Raw genomic sequence first — 17,071 nt, 5'->3', positions numbered from 1 at the left:
CAGCACACTCCTACGTCCACAGCTGCTGGCACTTGTCACTGCCATGTCCCACCAGGCATTTACAGGAAGGCAGTGTGCTGTACTGGCCCTTTTCCCCCATCAGATCAGTCAGTGCATGCACCACAGCCAGATTCTGCCCTTAGATATACATGTATGATTCCTTTCATTTCACTGAAGACATAAGAAAGTACATGAGAAAGTATTTAGTGGCAGAATCTGAGCACGGCAAAGGAAAACAGCAGCAGACGAACAACAAGCTTAGGGCTGGGCAAGCTGCATGGCTCATAGTGTGATAGCAATGGGTGCTGATTGCTGCCTTTTTTTTTTTTTTAATTACAATAAATGGCAACTGGAAATAAGTGGGAAATTTTCATTGTAATTTATAGCATACTGTCACCCAGTTTCAGATTTGTCTCTACCAATACCCAAAGCTGAAGTACTTTCCTCAGAGGGGAGATAAGCCTGATTTCAAATTAGGTGATTTCCAGATGCTTTCAACATTCAGCACACACATACATCAGGTCCTAAAAAAAAAAAGTTCTGCTTTCAGCCCAGAATTTAAGATTCCTGTTCAAAAAGTATAATCACATTAACTAGTAGCAGTATACTATTTTATCTTACAGTTTTATATTACCTTTCACTAGAATCCTATTAAGACTACATACTTTTTTTTTTCACAGTGATATAAAACCTGAACAATTTAACTGAAGTAAACTGAGGTGATTTATACTGAGCAATTCTTCATTCTGTAGGTGATAATGTTTTATTTCCCAGGAAAGAAAAAGCAGAGCACAATAGCTGTACCTAATACTTGTACATGGGTTGGTAAACTCCCTCTGGTTTGCAGAAAATATTACTATTAGAATTTAAGACAGGCCTTTATATTTTTTTCATACATTGATTACTATCTTACCTCTTGGGTTGCCTCTTTGAACCCAAAGATGCAGTTGTCAGAGAAGGGCTCCAATCAGTGTCATGAAAAGTTGCATAATCTCTGTTTTCACACAGAAAACCAACAATGTGTTCCCATCCAGCGTTTGGGCTCACAGGGTAGGAAAGTTACTAGTGTAGCTATGGTGTTAGTCAGTGATTTATAGGAATGGCGTATTTAGGTATTTTACAGATGTATTAAAGACTAAACCCAGAATCGACTTTGGTGGGAACATCTATTCTGAAGGCAAATTATGAAATTTGTTTTATTTTTCAAGAAAGTAAATTTGACCATCTGTGATTTATGTATGTTTCAGGTGAAAAAGCAAATAACCTCCACAGCTATTTTATCTCAGCACAAATTCAATAAAAACAACCTTGGCTTGGGAGTTTGTAAAGTAAATGTTAGCATATACCACCAAGAACTGTAATAAATAGAACTAGGTGTCTCTTTCTTGTCCCTCTGGGGCAAAAATAAAAAGAGCTGTACAGGAAATTTATCTACGGAGTTTATCAGTATCATAGGCACTCTGATATCCACCGTCACTTCCTAATAATTCTGCATTACATACAGTGGGTAATGATTTTTACATACAAATACCAATTCACAATCATGTTTCTAGAAACACAGATATATTCTAGGCTTATTAAATCAACTTCTTATTAATTCTGAAAATTCCAGTTTTTCCTTTGTAACGTTTCAATTTCACCACAAGGGCCACCCATAATCTGGGCCGACAGTAGTCTGAGCCCTTCAAAGCACGTTTCCAGATGCTCAGCATGTATAACATGTTAGGAGTCGTAACAGCTGTTGGTGCACACAGCTGCAAGCACCACAGGACAAAGGAGAACCACAAAGGGCAACCAACCACAGTGGAAAAATTCTGCATTCACAAAGGCAATACATATTTTGAGTGATACCACAACTATCCGCACCACTGAGAAATGTCCTGTCATGCTAGATCAAGACTATGTTATTTTATTCATCAGAAATCACTGTGAGTCATGTATCTTTACCTGAATTCATAATAAAAGTTTCTGATGTTGATGATGCTACCTAATGCAAAAACATAAAGATTTGGCTCTGTTAAATTTTTCCCTGTCCTTGAGTAATTCCTCTGAAGCATAACCCTTTTTTACAGAAGGTGGCTGAAGGTGCCAGTGATTTAACTGAGTCAAATGGGGTTAGGAAAGCCAATGCCAGAGCCCTGAGTGCCTTAATAGCCTTGGCCAGCCTCACCTGAGACTCCCACCCATACCTTCTTCCCTTGGGCCCATAAGCCCAACTCAAGCATAGATCTGGAGCTCCAGGCTCCTGTCTGGTGTTGGCTTTGGATGGATGCTGAGCCCGTGCTTTAGCCACATCTCCAGCCAACTCCTTTTGCTCAACAGACTTCTTGGGATGGACTTTAGGCCTGGTTCACCCCCTTGCTGTGCCTAGGGCTGACAATAGACCCCAATACCAGCCACTGGTGCTGCCTGCTGTGCGCAGGACTGTGGGGCTGTGGCCCACTTGTGAGGGCACTGACTGCACTGGGATCACCCTTGGCTCCTGATTCTCTAACAAGAAGGGCCTCTACAGGCACACAAGTTGCAAAAGGAAATCTAAAGAAATGCTGAAGGAGCTGGTCAATGTCATTGTGAGGCCACTCTCTATTGTCTTCGAAAGGTTATAGTGATCCAGAAAGGCCCCTGAGGACTGGAAGAAAGCAAATGTCACTTCTATCTTCAAGGAAGAACATTTAGGGAACTACAGGCTGGTCAGTCACACTTCAGTCCTTGGGAAGGTGATGAAGCAAATCCTCCTGGAAGCCGTTTTCAAACATGTGAGTACATTTGGAGTAATCCACATGAATTTATGACAGCAAAATGGTGCCTGACCAGCCCGGCATTTGTACAACAAAATGACTAGCCTGATGGATGAGGGGAGAGCAACTGATGTTGTTTGGCAAGGCTTTTGACATGGCCTTCCCCAACAACAACCCAGACAAATTGAGGAAGCATGGACTAGGTAACTGAATGGTAAAGTGGACTGAATACTGGCTGAAGTGCTGGGCTTAAAGGGTTGTGGTCAGCACCACAAAGTCCAGCTGGAGGCCCGTCTTTAATGGTTTACCCCAGGGGAAAACACCAGGGCCAATATTGAGTTAATGAACACTGCCATATTCATTAATGCCCTGGACAATAGAACAGCGTGCACTCTTGGCAAGTTTGTAGATAGCACAAAATTGGGAGGAGTGGTTGATGTACAAGATGGCTGTGCTGTCATTCAGAAGGGCCAGAGAAATGGACTGACATGAATCTCAAGAAGTTCAATGAAAGGAAATGCAAAGTCCCATATTTGGGGAAGAGTAATCCCATGCACCATTACAAGCTGGAGCTGACTAGCTGGAAAGCGTTTTTCAGAAAAGGACCTGGGGATCCTGGTAGACAAGTTGAATGTGAGTCAGCAATGTGCCCTTGAGGCAAAGAAGGCAAACAGCATCCTGAGCTGCATTAGGCAGAGCATACCCCACAGGTTGAGGAAGGAGGCGATCCTTCCCCTCTTCTTATCCCTGGTGAAACACATCTGGACTGCTATGTCAAGTTCTGGGCTCCCCAGTACAAAAGGCACATGGTCATACTGGAGCAAGTCCTGCCCAAGGGCCACGAAGATCAAGGGATGGAGCACACATCACGAGACAAGGGGCTGTGGTTTGTGACACGAAATGGCACCGCTGAGCATTCATGTTAGTGAAGTTCTGTGAGGTAAATCCACTGTCTATTTGAGCTCTGGTGCCCAGTAAGCTAATAATCAGCTTTGCTATCTGGCATTTTGTATATTTTCATTATTAACCCTTTATTGTATTCAACGGAAGATGGTCTAAAAGAGCCTTAAGCCAGCATTTTCCATCACAAGATAACAGTCTTAATCCGCAGTAAATATTTCAGAAGACTATTAGTAGCTCATAAATCCACAGTAAATACTTCAGAAGACTATTAGTAGCTCATACATTCCTCTCCTCCCCTTTTGCCTCGAACCTTCAGCTCCTAGGACATGTCTTAAAATAATCCTTTAGCAAAGGAAGGAAGACTGCATATTTTAGCTGGCAATCTCAGCTATCCACATAGGCATTTTGAACGCGCTGAAATTCACAGTACCCATGTTAAGTGGGAAACTTGCTCCTAGGTATCTTGAAGGTGCATTCATCCTTTGCAACCTGCTATGACACCACTACATCCAAAGCCCTCTGAGCCCTTAGATGCAAGATCTGCATCAAGCAGTCATTATCTGTGTGTACTCTCTGCCCTCTGAAATATAAGGTTAACCTTTAGTATCCTCTAGGTTAACCTCAGGCTGAATCAGTTAGGTAAAATGTGTTATACAGTAGTTGCAAAGTCAACAAAAACTGCGTTACGTTATCCAGATCTACAGCTTATTATGTGGGACAAAAAAGACAGCTTGAGCTGTATAAAATGGAAAGTGTCGTAGACAGTGTGAAACACTTAAAAAGTCCTGTCTTTAACAGTAATGAGCATATATTGTTTCTACAGCACTACAGCTGTAGATGGTTTACTTCACAATCTGATACGGAAAAAAGATTCCTAACATCTGCTTGGAATGCTCAGCTGAAAGTTTCAGCTCCAAATTACACATTTAGAGTAACATAGGCCTGTCTGGCAACAAACAGACTGAATATTATTTCCCTTCTTGTCTCTGTGTAAAGAAAGGGAAGAACATAAAGCACATTTGAGGAAAGAAATAATCCAATTTTAAACACTAACATTATTTTATATGACAAGCCAAGAAATATGAATGGGTTAGAGCCAGTCTTTTTCAATAATCTGCTCAAGAATAGGAAAGAAAGAGTGGGGTGGTGGGGATGGAAGCTGGGGAAAACTAAGTTCATCACATTCATGAAAGCATCAAAACAGTTGTGCAGTGCTGTCTCACTCTATGGAAAAGTTTTTGTGTGTGGAAGACAGTTTCTTCAGTCTGCTCTGAAGTCTACAAAAGCTAATCGAAACCCCTCTCAAAGACCAGAGCATACACTACTACTTCAGTCATCATAGCTGTACTTTATTTGTGAACTTCCTTCCCCAAGCACATTCTTGATATCTTCAATACATATTGCTACCACAAGGTTTCTGATAACCTATGTTAGATGGTAAAAATAATTTCTCCCTCTTTGCATTTTTTGAGTGTTTACTATAGGGAGAGTTGGAAATACAGCTACTAAGACTGTCTGACTTGAGGTGGCTTTTAAAGTTGGCAAATATTCATTAGCAAAGACTGAAAACTTTTATTCCAGATACACATTTCAGGGCAGATGGTAAAAAGAAGGATGGGAAATTACAGGTGAAATATTTCTCATATGCATTTTTATTCTTTAAGAAAGAGAATCTTTAGATGAGAAATACTTTCCTCAGTTTCAGGACTGCATTGTGGAAGAACTCTGCCATCATGGAACTTTAGAAAAGGAAGCAAAAGTTTGGCATGGGGTATTACGTAAATGTGTCCTTTGCCAATTCAGTGAAAACTCCTGAGCTTGGAATCCACCCAGATGTATCCGAACCAAAGGTATTGGGATAGAGGGTGAAAATTACAATGGGTACATGAGGAGTCCTGTACTTAAAAGCTGTCACGCTATGTTTATCTCAAACAGTGCAGTCTACTGTGCCTACAGAGCAAAACAGTGCCCAAGGCTTGGGATATTTGAGAAATAGACCCTTTGAATGTCTCTAGGCCTGTCTAATTGACTAAACACCCTGTTAGAGACCAAAGCACACCTGGTTTAACCTCTTCTGAAAGGATGCCAGTCCACATGCTCTGTTCCCATGATTAGAATGAAAACATGGTAAAAGGACAATTCACTCTGAGGGCACAATCCTCAGCCTAACTAAAACACTAATGGAGAAGCACTCCAGGTACGTGTATTAGGTTTGCGTGGCAGGCAGGCTACAGGGGTGGCTCCTGTGAGAAGCTGCGGGAAGCTTCCCCTATGTCTGACAAAGCCAATGCCAGCTGGCTCCAAGATGGACCCATTGCTGGCTAAGGGTGAGCCCATCAATGACGGTGGTAGTGCATCTAGGATAACATATTCAAGAAGGGGAAAAAGTTGCTGCATAGCAGCAATTGCAGATGAAGAGAAGAGTGAGAACATGTGAGAGAAACAACCCTGCAGAAACCAAGGTCAGTGAAGAAGGATGGGGAGGAGGTGCTCCAGGTGCCAGAGCAGATTCCCTTGTGAAGACCATGGTGAGGCAGGCTGCCCCCTGCAGCCCATGGAGGTTAACAGTGGAGCAGGTATCGACCTGTAGCCCATGGAGAACGCCATGCCAGAGCAGGTAGATACACTTGAAGAAGGCTGTGAGCCTGTGGGAAGCCCACGCTGCAGTAGGCTCCTGGCAGGACCTGTGGAGATGGGAGCCCACGCTGGAGCAGGTTTGTTGGCAGGACTTGTAAGCCTGTGGGGGAACCCATGCTAGAGCAGTTCATGAAGAACTGCAGCCCGTGGGAAGGACTCGCGTTGGAAAATTTTGTGGAGGACTGTCTCCTGTGGGAGGGACTGCACACTGGAGCAGGGGAGGAGTGTGAGGAGTCCTCCACCTGAGGAGGAAAGAGGGGCATGTGATGAACTGATCACAACGCCTGTTCCCTGACCCCCTGTGCCACTGGGGGGGCAAGAAGTAGAGCAAATCAGGAGTAAAGTTAAGCCCAAGAAGAAAGGAGGGGTGCGGGGTTAAGATTTGGTTTTATTTCTCATTATCTTACTGTCATGGGTTAACCCCAGCTGGCAACTGAGCACCACACAGCTGCTTGGTCACTCCTCCCCACTCCCAGTGGGATGAGGAGAAGAATCAGAAAAAAAAAAAAAAAAAAAAAAAGTAAACCACACGGTTGACATAAGAACAGTTTAATAATTGAAATAAAATATAATAATAATGAAAGGGAAAATAACAAAAAGATAAATAAAACCCAAGAAAAAACAAGTGATGCACAATGCCATTACTCACCACCCACTGACCTGTTCCCAGCCAGTCCCCAAGCAGGGATTGGCCCCTCCTAGCCAACTCCTCCATTTATATACTGAGCATGCCATCATATAGTATGGAATATGCTCCCTCCCAGCTTCTTGTGCAGCTCCTTGCTGGCAGAGCAGGGGAAACTGAAAAGTCCTTGCCTTAGGATAGGCACTACTTAGCAACAACTAAAACATCAATGTGCTATCAACAGTATTCTCATACTAAATCCAAGAGACAGCACTCTACCAGCTACTAGGAAATAAAAGTTAACTCTGTCCCAGCTGGAACCAGGACACCTACTCTGATTTGATTGCTAATAAATTAATTTTTCCCCAAGTCGAGTCTATTTTGCCCACGACAGTAATAGGCGAATGATCCTTCCCTGTCCTTATCTTGACCCACAAGCCGTTCATTCTCTCCCTTGTCCAGCTTAAGAGCAGCTTTGACAGGCACCTGGTGTCCAGCCAGATCAACCCATCACAGTATGCTTTAATCAAGAGCCTGAAGATGTGGACAAGGTCATTCTCTATGCTTGTTCCTCCTACTCACCCGTAGCACTCCACCACCAGATATTGTTAATAAAAGCGAAGAGAATATCTTTCTGGGACTTTTCTTTGTCTTTAACATCCTGAAAAAGACTATCAAGGAGACTCAGTGATTTAAGCCACCTTACAGAGCTGATAGGACTCTTCCATTTTACAGAAAAAAAATTAATTGATAGACTGTTGAATTAATAAAACTTACATCTACTGAAACTACCACAATATTTTCTTTAGAACTTACAATAGAAGGACTACGGTTTTGAAATGTAGACTTCGCTTTCCATTCAAACAGAAAAGGACAGTGCTACAATATGATGCGTATTTTCTCACACACCAGGGCTTTTAGTGACAGCAGTGGGTGAAGAGGAGCATACCCAACAAACATAAGAGGGACAGCTGATAAATGGTTCTAGTCCTAAGAAAATACATGGTAGACAACTGAACCAAATGCGAAGGCAATGGGCTGAAGACTATGCACAGGAATAAGTAAGAGGAATACCAGACACTTGACAGAAATACTGAGCTCTAGTCCTTGTTCCACACCAAGAGGCAGTAAAAAAGCATACTTAGAAACTGGGCCGTTAAGCACATAAAGTGAATGGTTTGCACTCACAATGTGACTGCTGACGCCCACGTGGCCCAAGTACCACTTATGGAAGGTAACTCTTCTCTTTCCCATCCTCCCCATAACTCCAGAGACATCCTCAAGCTACCAAGCAGAAGGGAAAAAAGAGGAAGAGACAGTAATAGAAGAAACAAGGAATTTGAAACATGGGTTAAAGTGGAGGGCCTTTTACATTTTTTGAAATCAGCCATGTTTGCGCAAAGTCTACACTACTGGAAGTGATCATTTAACACAACGGGAAAAGCAGGAGCTCCTGCCTTTCCTCCAGGTTCATAGTTTGACAAATTAACTTTCCCATCTCCAATAATGGAATGAGAATCTTAAGGACAGTGAAGTACTGCTGCTCACAACAAATGACAAGGAACTCTGGAAGTTACTTCTTGATGCATTTAATTTCTTTTGTGATGTTCCAAGAACTAAGGTATTACAAAGTGCGAGGTACGCATAGTAACAGGACTAACAGGACTCCAGTTGGATCAAGTAAAAATGGGTTACAAAATATTAGGAAAAGCAGTAACGAAAAATACAAACGATCTTATCCAGTCACATATCAGCTGCAAATCCAAATTCTGAAACCCTTGAAAATCAGTCCCAGGAAAGGTTCACGGCTGCTCTTTCAAAAGAAGGACATTCCAGTTCTAGGAGACTAAAAGTAGAGGAACCTCCCATGCCAACTCTCTACTTGGTCTTTGTTGCCTGAAAGGTAAATTGCACCCTTGATGCATGAACAGAGGTGACCTGGGTAATAACACTGTTTTCTTAGGACTTGTCGCTGGGAGGTTTCTTCTTAGCTTCCACATCCTTCTTAAAATCTTCAAGCTTCTTTGCAATGTTAGGAATCTTTAAAGACACAACAAAACAAAAAAAAAAAACAAAAATGACACAAATTAACAAAAAATCCCGAGCTACATGAGCCTCAGCCAGAAAGACAATAACGTAAACACAGCAAGAAATTCTATGAAGTTTAAACTGGTTTCTAAAAGATACTTGCTTCTGGGATTTGTTACCTTACACAGCGGCTAAAAACAAAGCAACATCATAAAACAGTTTGGGTTTGAAGGCCATCTAGTCCAACCCCCCCGCAGTGAGCAGGGACATCTTTAGCCAGATGAGGTTGCTCAGAGCCCAGTCCAACCTGGCCGTGAATGTTTCCAGGGATGAGGCATCTACCACCTTTACAGAATCACAGAACAGTTCGGGTTTGAAGGGACCTTTAAAGGTCATCTAGTCCACCTCCCCTGTAAACAGCAGCTAAAAGCACCTCACATGAGGATCCGGAAAATATTTTAGATTGTTAAGACTAAAAGTCAGCCAGTGGTGATGGGAACAGGAGGGAGGAAAAAAGATCATTTCACGGGAAATTTAGTAAGACCAGTTTGGCTTCCTCACTGAAAGAGGACAAACTGCCAGGACTAAGCCAATTTAAGCACTGATGCACAGACTTTAATAATGAATTTTGGAGGAGAAATTAAGATCGCACTATACTGGTCACAAACCAAGAGAAAAAGAGATGTTTAAGAGCAGCAAATATGTTCTCAAGAAATTTATGAAGAAATACTTTTCCTGGTCCATTTTGTGAGAACCAATATTCCCCACTGGGGAATTCTACTGCATTCAAATTGGCAACCTTTTGCAGTTTATACTTGAACGAAAATTCAATTTACTGCTTGCAAACCTCAAAACTTCACCTTTTTCTTGCAAATAAAGGCATTTTGATAAAGCAATCCAACAGTAAATTTTGACAACTTAGACACAAAAAAAAAACAACAAAAAAACAGAACAGCAACTTTAAAAGGGAAGGAATAGATTATCACATGACTAGCTAAAACTGGGAATTGGCAACATAGAATTTTACAAGCTAACTGATTAAAACGAACGTAAAGCAAAGGTCCCACTGGCAGTCGTGAAAAAAATCATGGCCTTTTGCTTCATACACAACCTGAGCACAGAGCAGAAGGAAAGTTAATCCAAGCAGATTGCAGTTCTCTCATTGGATGGTTTGTGGCCGATAGTACAGGTAATATCGTAAGTTTCTCTTACCTTCCCTTTCAAAGTTAAACTCTGTTTGAGCAAATGAAATTAAGAACCCAGCCTGTAACATGCCTGACTTTTACCTAAACCAAGAGAACTCCACTGCTGTCAGCAGAACCCTCGACATGCTTATAACTAAGCATATGTGTGTACAGCTGCAGAATTAGGACCTCGTTATGACAAGTCTATCTTAGATGTCATCTAAAACAAATCATCTTTGATACTGGCCACAAAATTACAATGTTCATCCTGCAAGTCAGTGTTACATTCCCAGGAAACCATGTCCTGCAAATCAAAAGCATTAAGACCCCCTCTTGTGGCAATACTCTACTAGTGCTGCCAGAAAAGCAGCATACCATGCTTAGGATACATATTGATACACCCAAATATTTTCTTATGACTACATTTTCTTATCAATGAAAAATATATATTGGAAAGAAAAAACAGCCTATTTATTAGTACTCTTACTGGAGTGACTATATGTTAAATTTCATTAACTCCTCTAGCCTGTAAACAGCTAAGTGGCATTGCTCTTGAATCTGCAGAAATGAAAAGCTTGTATTGAAGATTCAGCTCTAAATCTTATCCTACTCTCTCACAGTGAAAAATCTCTGTTCACCATGAGAACTGAGGAAAGAAAGTTCACTTTCTTTCTTTTCGCACAGTGAGAAAAGAAGGAAAGAAAGATTGCAGGTCAATATACTGTTTGAAGCAGGAACAGGTGCTGAATTTTCCAGAAAAGCTAGCAAAACTTATTTTCATTATTGGTATAGAAGACAGATATTTCAGATGCTCTGAAGGATTTTTAAGTAACAAACAGGTGTACTGAGTCAGAAAACCAGGATTTTAGTGCCAGTACAATCCATGAGCAGCTGCTAAACCTTTTCTGTTTCTGCTGTTTCTATCTATGTAGATGCCTGTTTACCATACCTGTGCTCTAGGGCCCCAACACCAGATAGGGCTCTAAGCATTACTCTACCACAGAGAAGATGTCAAAGAGGCAGATGTTTTGGTTCCATTTACATTTGAGTTCCAGTTCATCTGTAACTAAAGTCAGTATGATCTGCATTCTGCTTAAATAAAATAAGACATCAAAATAAAGACTGATTTGGTTCTGACTGAGGTGAAAACAGTCTTATATTTTCAGTTCAGAATAGGTTTAACTCTGAGAATACAAGGATACTCACATCATAGTTCTGAGCAAGATACATCCCAACCACATTGCCAAGAGTAAAACCAAGCTAAAAAGGAAGAAAGAGAGAAAAGAGTAGTTAACATCCTTCCATCAAAAACATATTGGTTAAAATAAAATAAACCAAAACAAAACAAAATGAACATTACAAGTCATGTGAAGACTAGAGTTTCAATTCCACTCCCACTTAATTACTCGCCTTTCTTCCAGAGAGGTGCAATTTTACCCATCTTCCTCATCAGGAAAACCTTACCATCATTTCCAAAACAGAGAGCAGTTGTGTTTTCAATAGACATCTCCAAGACTACTTGGGTATTTGGATCAGGCTATGATCATCTTTGTAAAATTCTTTGCACACCCACAAAAGCAGTAACTCCTGCAAAAATTGGGGAGATAGCAGCAGGGACCTATGTATCACAAAGCTCTTGGTCCATGCCTGGAAAGCCTAAAGCAACATTCCACTAAAACGCTGCTCAGTGCTGAAGAGGGATACACATCTACAAAGACATAACCCAGTAAAAAAAAAAGGTTCACAAGCTTGAAAGTCAGAACAGAGGCTCTGACTCCAAAAAGATCCCAGTCTCACCTTAAAAGGTTTAAGAGTAGAACTTCTCCATCAACTTAAACTGATGTAAATCTGCTACTTCTCTTCCGCAACCACTAACACCTTTCAGACTCCTTTGACCCCAAAAGATTAGTTTTCAGCCAAATCCACTCTGATCTAGGGGCTCCTCTAAGGCAAGAAAGCACTGTTGGTTGGAAGCAGGGCACAACCTCTTTTGACAACTGTGCAAACTTGTAGTTGCTGAAGGGTGTCTGTGAAAATGCACCCTGGAAGGAGAGCGACAGCAAATCACAAGCACAGACCCTGGCCCAGGCCCTGTTTGCCAGCTGAGGAAAATCCTCGAGCATAACAACACTTCTGAAGTGAAAGAAATCCTCTCTTCAAGGAAAGGTGATGAGATTTTCATTCAGCAACTCCCCAAGATCCTAGATTTTATTTTTATTGTTACATTTCATAATAAGTACTTCTTATACTATGAAAGTTCATTTGACTGTTTTGGAAGGGGACACTAGTAATACTGTGCCTTCATTCATTGTCAATAGACAAATCACTCTATATGACAGTAGAGGCCAGTTCTATTTAAGAAAATTGTTATTGCTTATGGTCACTGCTGTCAAAATAAGAATATTTTAAGAAAAATAAAACCACTGTCCACAATAAGAACTTTGTCATCACATACTGACTAGACTTTTCCATGCCCAAAGCAGGATATGGTACAGCTCATCTTTTCAGTGATTCAGACTCCATAAGCATCACTGGTGAAAAGCTAGCTGTAGAAAACTAAAATTCGTTGAAAACTGCCAAATGAATGATGACTGCAAGTTACTTCAGTATTTTCTTAAACAGATTTTTGGTCTTACTCTTTATTTATTATTACTTTTTAGGGAGCTTAGCTTTAACAATTTCAGAAACAGTAAAGTTCTTTTTGTGCATACTGCACTGGTCATCAGTCACTGCTCTTGTAGTTTCAATTATCAGTTAAAAGAACACTCTGGGAGATATTAACAAATATTGCATTGATGTAAACCAGACTTGCAATTCCTCTTAATGCAGAACATCACTCTAGCAGAGGAAAATTTCCCGGATCTTTAGCAGTGTCTGATAACTCACTTGAAAACACAAACCAGGTTCTCGTTTCTTAGCAGTTTTCTAGTCTTTCGCCCTAGAACATTTCCAAAGATGGGACAACTCATATATACTGCTGTGTGATAAACCTCATTCAGTACAGACAGTACTGAGACCAGTACTCCCTTTAAGTGTACTCCTTTATTGAAAAGTCTAGCACTGCATTTAAGAGCAATTCACCCAGTTACGTTTACTTTTATAGTTGACAATTCAAGCAGAGGGAAAAAAATAATCACTATTTAGACTTGAATTATGTGGAAAGCAAAACATACAGCAAATTAAAATGCGCATGTTAACGAAGGAGAACAGGGCTGGTGAGAGTTCAAGGTCTTCCAATTTCTACACAGCATTTCAAGTTGCATTTTTAAAAAATGTGTATTTAATGCTTAACTCCGGATAGCAAAAATATAAGGTTTGTGCGATTATCCCTTTATCTCCCTACTACAGACCTAACAAGGGGCAGCAAGAGTCAAACACCCAATCTACACCCAAAGAGGGAAGAAACCCAGAATTACTATATCTTTTTTCTAACTTTCAGGCACTAATCAGGGGGTCACAATTAATAAGAGGTTTTTATCTAGCAACAAAAAAAATTAGCAGCAAGCCACAGAGTTGATAAAGACAAAAACTTTGGGAGTGGCTAAGCATATTTACCCTTATTGAATGGTTTTGCCAGAGTGTAGAGAGACTATAAACAGCTACAGAAATGACTGAGGCTTTCATACATATATTACATATTATAAAGTTATGATAAGAAATAGGTCTTAATTATTCATTTAATGAAAACACGCAAGACTCCCATATTACAACACGCCATCTCTTCTTGCTCTGCATCAACACTTGGTATGAAATTTATTAGCCAGCTAAATTACTCTTCCCTCAACAAAAGATGAAACAATATCACTTACTGTTTGTACTTACTGGGACATAACCGAACTCAACTAAAACTTTTGAGTATCCCTCACATCACTAGAATCACAGAATCATTTAGGTTGGAAAAGACCTTTAAGATCATCCAGCCCAACTGTTAACCCAGCACTGCCAAGCCCACCACTAAACCATGTCCCTAAGCACCACATCTACATGTCTTTTAAATACCTCCAGGGATGGTGACTCAGCTACTTCCCCGGGCAGCCTGTTCCAATGCCTGACAACCCTTTCGGGGAAGGAATTTTTCCTAATATCTGTTTCCATGCTTTGCTACAGCAGAAACCAGCATCTTTTGGTCAGGTAACTTATTTCCACACTTGGCAGTAAAAAATACCAGCATCGACCAAGTATTTAATGAAGAGTAGTCAGGTATGGAACTTCAGACACCCAGAAGAGTTTAGGGGAAAATACAGAAAGACAGAAACGAATGTTAAAATGAGAAAAGTACAAAACCATTCAGTCTATTAATTCTGCTGTTTTTAAGGGGATTTAATGAAAGGCAGCGATGAAACATGATCCCTTGCCTTAACTTCTATATATAAAGTCCACATCTCCAGCGACAAATCTTTAATGGCAAGGACTGAAAAACCCTGGTCTCACAAAAGGAGGGAGGTACACATGCTAATACACCGAAATTTGAGCAGCAGGAGGGTATCACCCTCAGCAAGCAAAACCTGCCAAATCTCCAAGGCGAATTAAGGGCATGACTTGGGAGAAAAAAACAAGGCATGAACATTTTCTGCGCAGTTTTAAAGCACTGTTTTGCGGGCAGCAGGGCCAAACCCGGCGGTGCGGGGCGAGGCGATTTCAAAGGGCCAGGGCGGCCTCGAACGAGCCGGCGAAGGCAAACCGGCTGGACCCGCACGCACAGGGATGCTGCGCTGCCGGAGAGCCGAAAACCGGGCGCAGTCGCCCCGCTGAAGCGGCCTCACGGCCACGGGGCCGAGTCACGCCACGGGGCAGCAGCACCCGAGGCTGGCAGCGGCGAGTGCGGCGCAGCGGGGAGAGGCCGCCGCCGCCAGCCCCTGGGGCGGGGGAGCGCGGCAGGGGGAGGCCGCCCACCCGCTGGGCCTCCCCGGAGCGGGGCGCGGGCGGTGACCGCACACAGCAGCTTTCCGCCCTTCGCCGAGGAGCTGCCGCGGCCCCGCCGCCGCCGCCTTGCTCCGCGCCGCCCCGCCGCGAAATGGCCGCGCCGCCGCCCCGCCGAGCCTTACCAAGAACTGCAGCATGGCGCCCGCCTGCCTGCCTGCCTGCCTGCCTGCTGGGGAAGTCAGGCGGGCGGCGGCGGCGGCTCCTCTTCCGGGTGCCGGCCCGCCCTCACCGCTGCGGGGAGGGGTGCGCTCAGCGCCGCCCGCCCGCGCCCCTTGGGCGGCCCCCCGGGCTCTGCCCCACCAAGCCCCGGGCCTAGGACACCCCCCCCCCCCCCCCCCCCCCGCCCCCGGGGGTGACGGTGAGGAAGGTGGCTCACGCCCGCTCACTCCTGCTGTTTGGGATAAGGCATCGCTCAAAGAGGGCGGTGGTCCATCTTTTAAGGCCTCCCTCCCGCTGCACAGGGAGGTGTCCGGTGCTGGCCATCGAGCCTGTCGCTCCCGGGGGTCTGCACGGCGGTTGCCGAGCAGTTACATGAGAGACCGAATTTTTACACTACGGATAATTTCAAGCTGGGGTCTTAAAGGAAAGAGGGGAACTAGGCATCTAGATGCAGGTGAAATCCTGTGTTAGTTGGGTGTCTCCTGCCTCAGTGCTTGGGAGATGTCAGCCTTCCATGCTGGATAAGTCTAAAAGAGAGATTTTCTGATTGTTCTTTTTTTGTTTTTCTTCCCTATTCAGCAGTTGCTAGACCACATCTAGGGTACTCAAGGCCAAGTTTGGAGCCCCAGTGTAGGAAAGATTCGGACAAGCTGGAGCAAGCTCAGCAAAGGGTCCTGGAGCTGATCAGGGCTGGAGACTTCCCTGCAAGGAGAGAATGAAAGAGCGGGACTTCTGTAGCCCTGCGAGGGACCTAGCAGCACATCCCCCCCCGCGAGCCTACGAGGGGGGTATTGGTCAGGCAGAGCCAAGCTCTCCATAGTTGTGCATAATGGGAGGATGAGAGACAGCAGGGACAAGATGAAACCAGAGAACTGGGCTGGATTGAAGGACAGACTGTTTTGTCACTTATGGGAGGCAGGCCGGCAGTTGGCACAGATTGCCCAGGGAGGTTGTGCTGTCTCCATCTTTGGAGGTTTTCAAGACCCAGCTGGATTAAACCCTGAGCAACCAGCTCCAAGTTTAGAGCTGACCCTGCCTCCTTGAGTAGGAAGTTGGAGTAGGGACTTCCTGAAGCCCCCTCTCACCTGAATCATCATATGATCCTACAAGAGCTTTCAAAAAACCTGTGTTCTTTCCTTTTTTTTTTTTTACTAGCACAATCAGAAAATGAAAAGTAGTTGTCCTTTGTGAAACACTCGGTTTAGTTTCTTTTCATGGTTATACTTGATTACTTGGTTTTTGGTCAGTAAATATCAGAAAGCTTTCTCCTCCTGAAAGTCAGTAAGAGATCAGAGACTTTAGTGCAACATATTACAAATCTCTTTCTCACATACCTTTTCAGATTAAAAAAAAACCACACCAAAACAAAATGTGTGGCTATTGTGGAACTATTAGGCATCTCTATCCTGAAATCACGGTAACTTAAACTAAACCTCCATTCCCAGAAAGCTCAAATGCTCCGTCTAATAGAAAACATGTAGCTTCCTGCCTTTCTGGGGCAGGGACCTTAGTGTGATAAAGAAGTATCTTCTACCCATTTTAGGAAAGGAAGCACAGAAAGATACTAAGTTGTTTTTTGGTCCTGGTGATGCTGTAGCGAGGAGCTGGACTTCAGACAACTTTCTGGTGTCATCAGCACAATTTTGTTTTCTTTCCGTATCGGCACCTGTACGGCACCAGGCTTGCTGGCATCAGACAGGATTCACCTTTCTCAAAGGGGGAAGAGGGTCTTTGCTCAGGAGCTTGCGAAGCTCATTGACAGAGCTTTAGACTCATCAGGCTTCCTTGTGGTAATCTGTGGGATGTCATGCTGAGTTAGAGGGTTGAGGTGCTAGTGAAGGCCATCAGCCTATTTCTCTGAGGTGTGCTGGGTA

The 17,071-nt window shown here is 43.1% G+C and overlaps 1 protein-coding gene across 1 annotated transcript; it reads right to left on the bottom strand.

The window, feature by feature from the left end:
- Positions 1 to 8,476: 8,476 nt before the first annotated feature.
- Positions 8,477 to 15,220, bottom strand: STMP1 (short transmembrane mitochondrial protein 1). Its single transcript, XM_086467723.1, has 3 exons — positions 15,161 to 15,220; positions 11,322 to 11,375; positions 8,477 to 8,943 (listed from the first exon to the last, which is right to left on the bottom strand). Exons 1-3 carry the CDS (start codon positions 15,173 to 15,175, stop codon positions 8,863 to 8,865), a joined length of 150 nt encoding a protein of 49 aa, XP_086323849.1. The 5' UTR covers positions 15,176 to 15,220; the 3' UTR covers positions 8,477 to 8,862.
- Between the last annotated feature and the right edge of the window lie 1,851 nt (positions 15,221 to 17,071).

Source organism: Leptosomus discolor, chromosome 1 (genome assembly GCF_034619465.1).
Source record: "Leptosomus discolor isolate bLepDis1 chromosome 1, bLepDis1.hap2, whole genome shotgun sequence".
Lineage (NCBI taxonomy): Eukaryota > Metazoa > Chordata > Aves > Leptosomiformes > Leptosomidae > Leptosomus > Leptosomus discolor.
The sequence above is the reverse complement of the archived record's forward strand: the minus strand, read 5'-3'. Positions and strand labels throughout refer to the sequence as shown.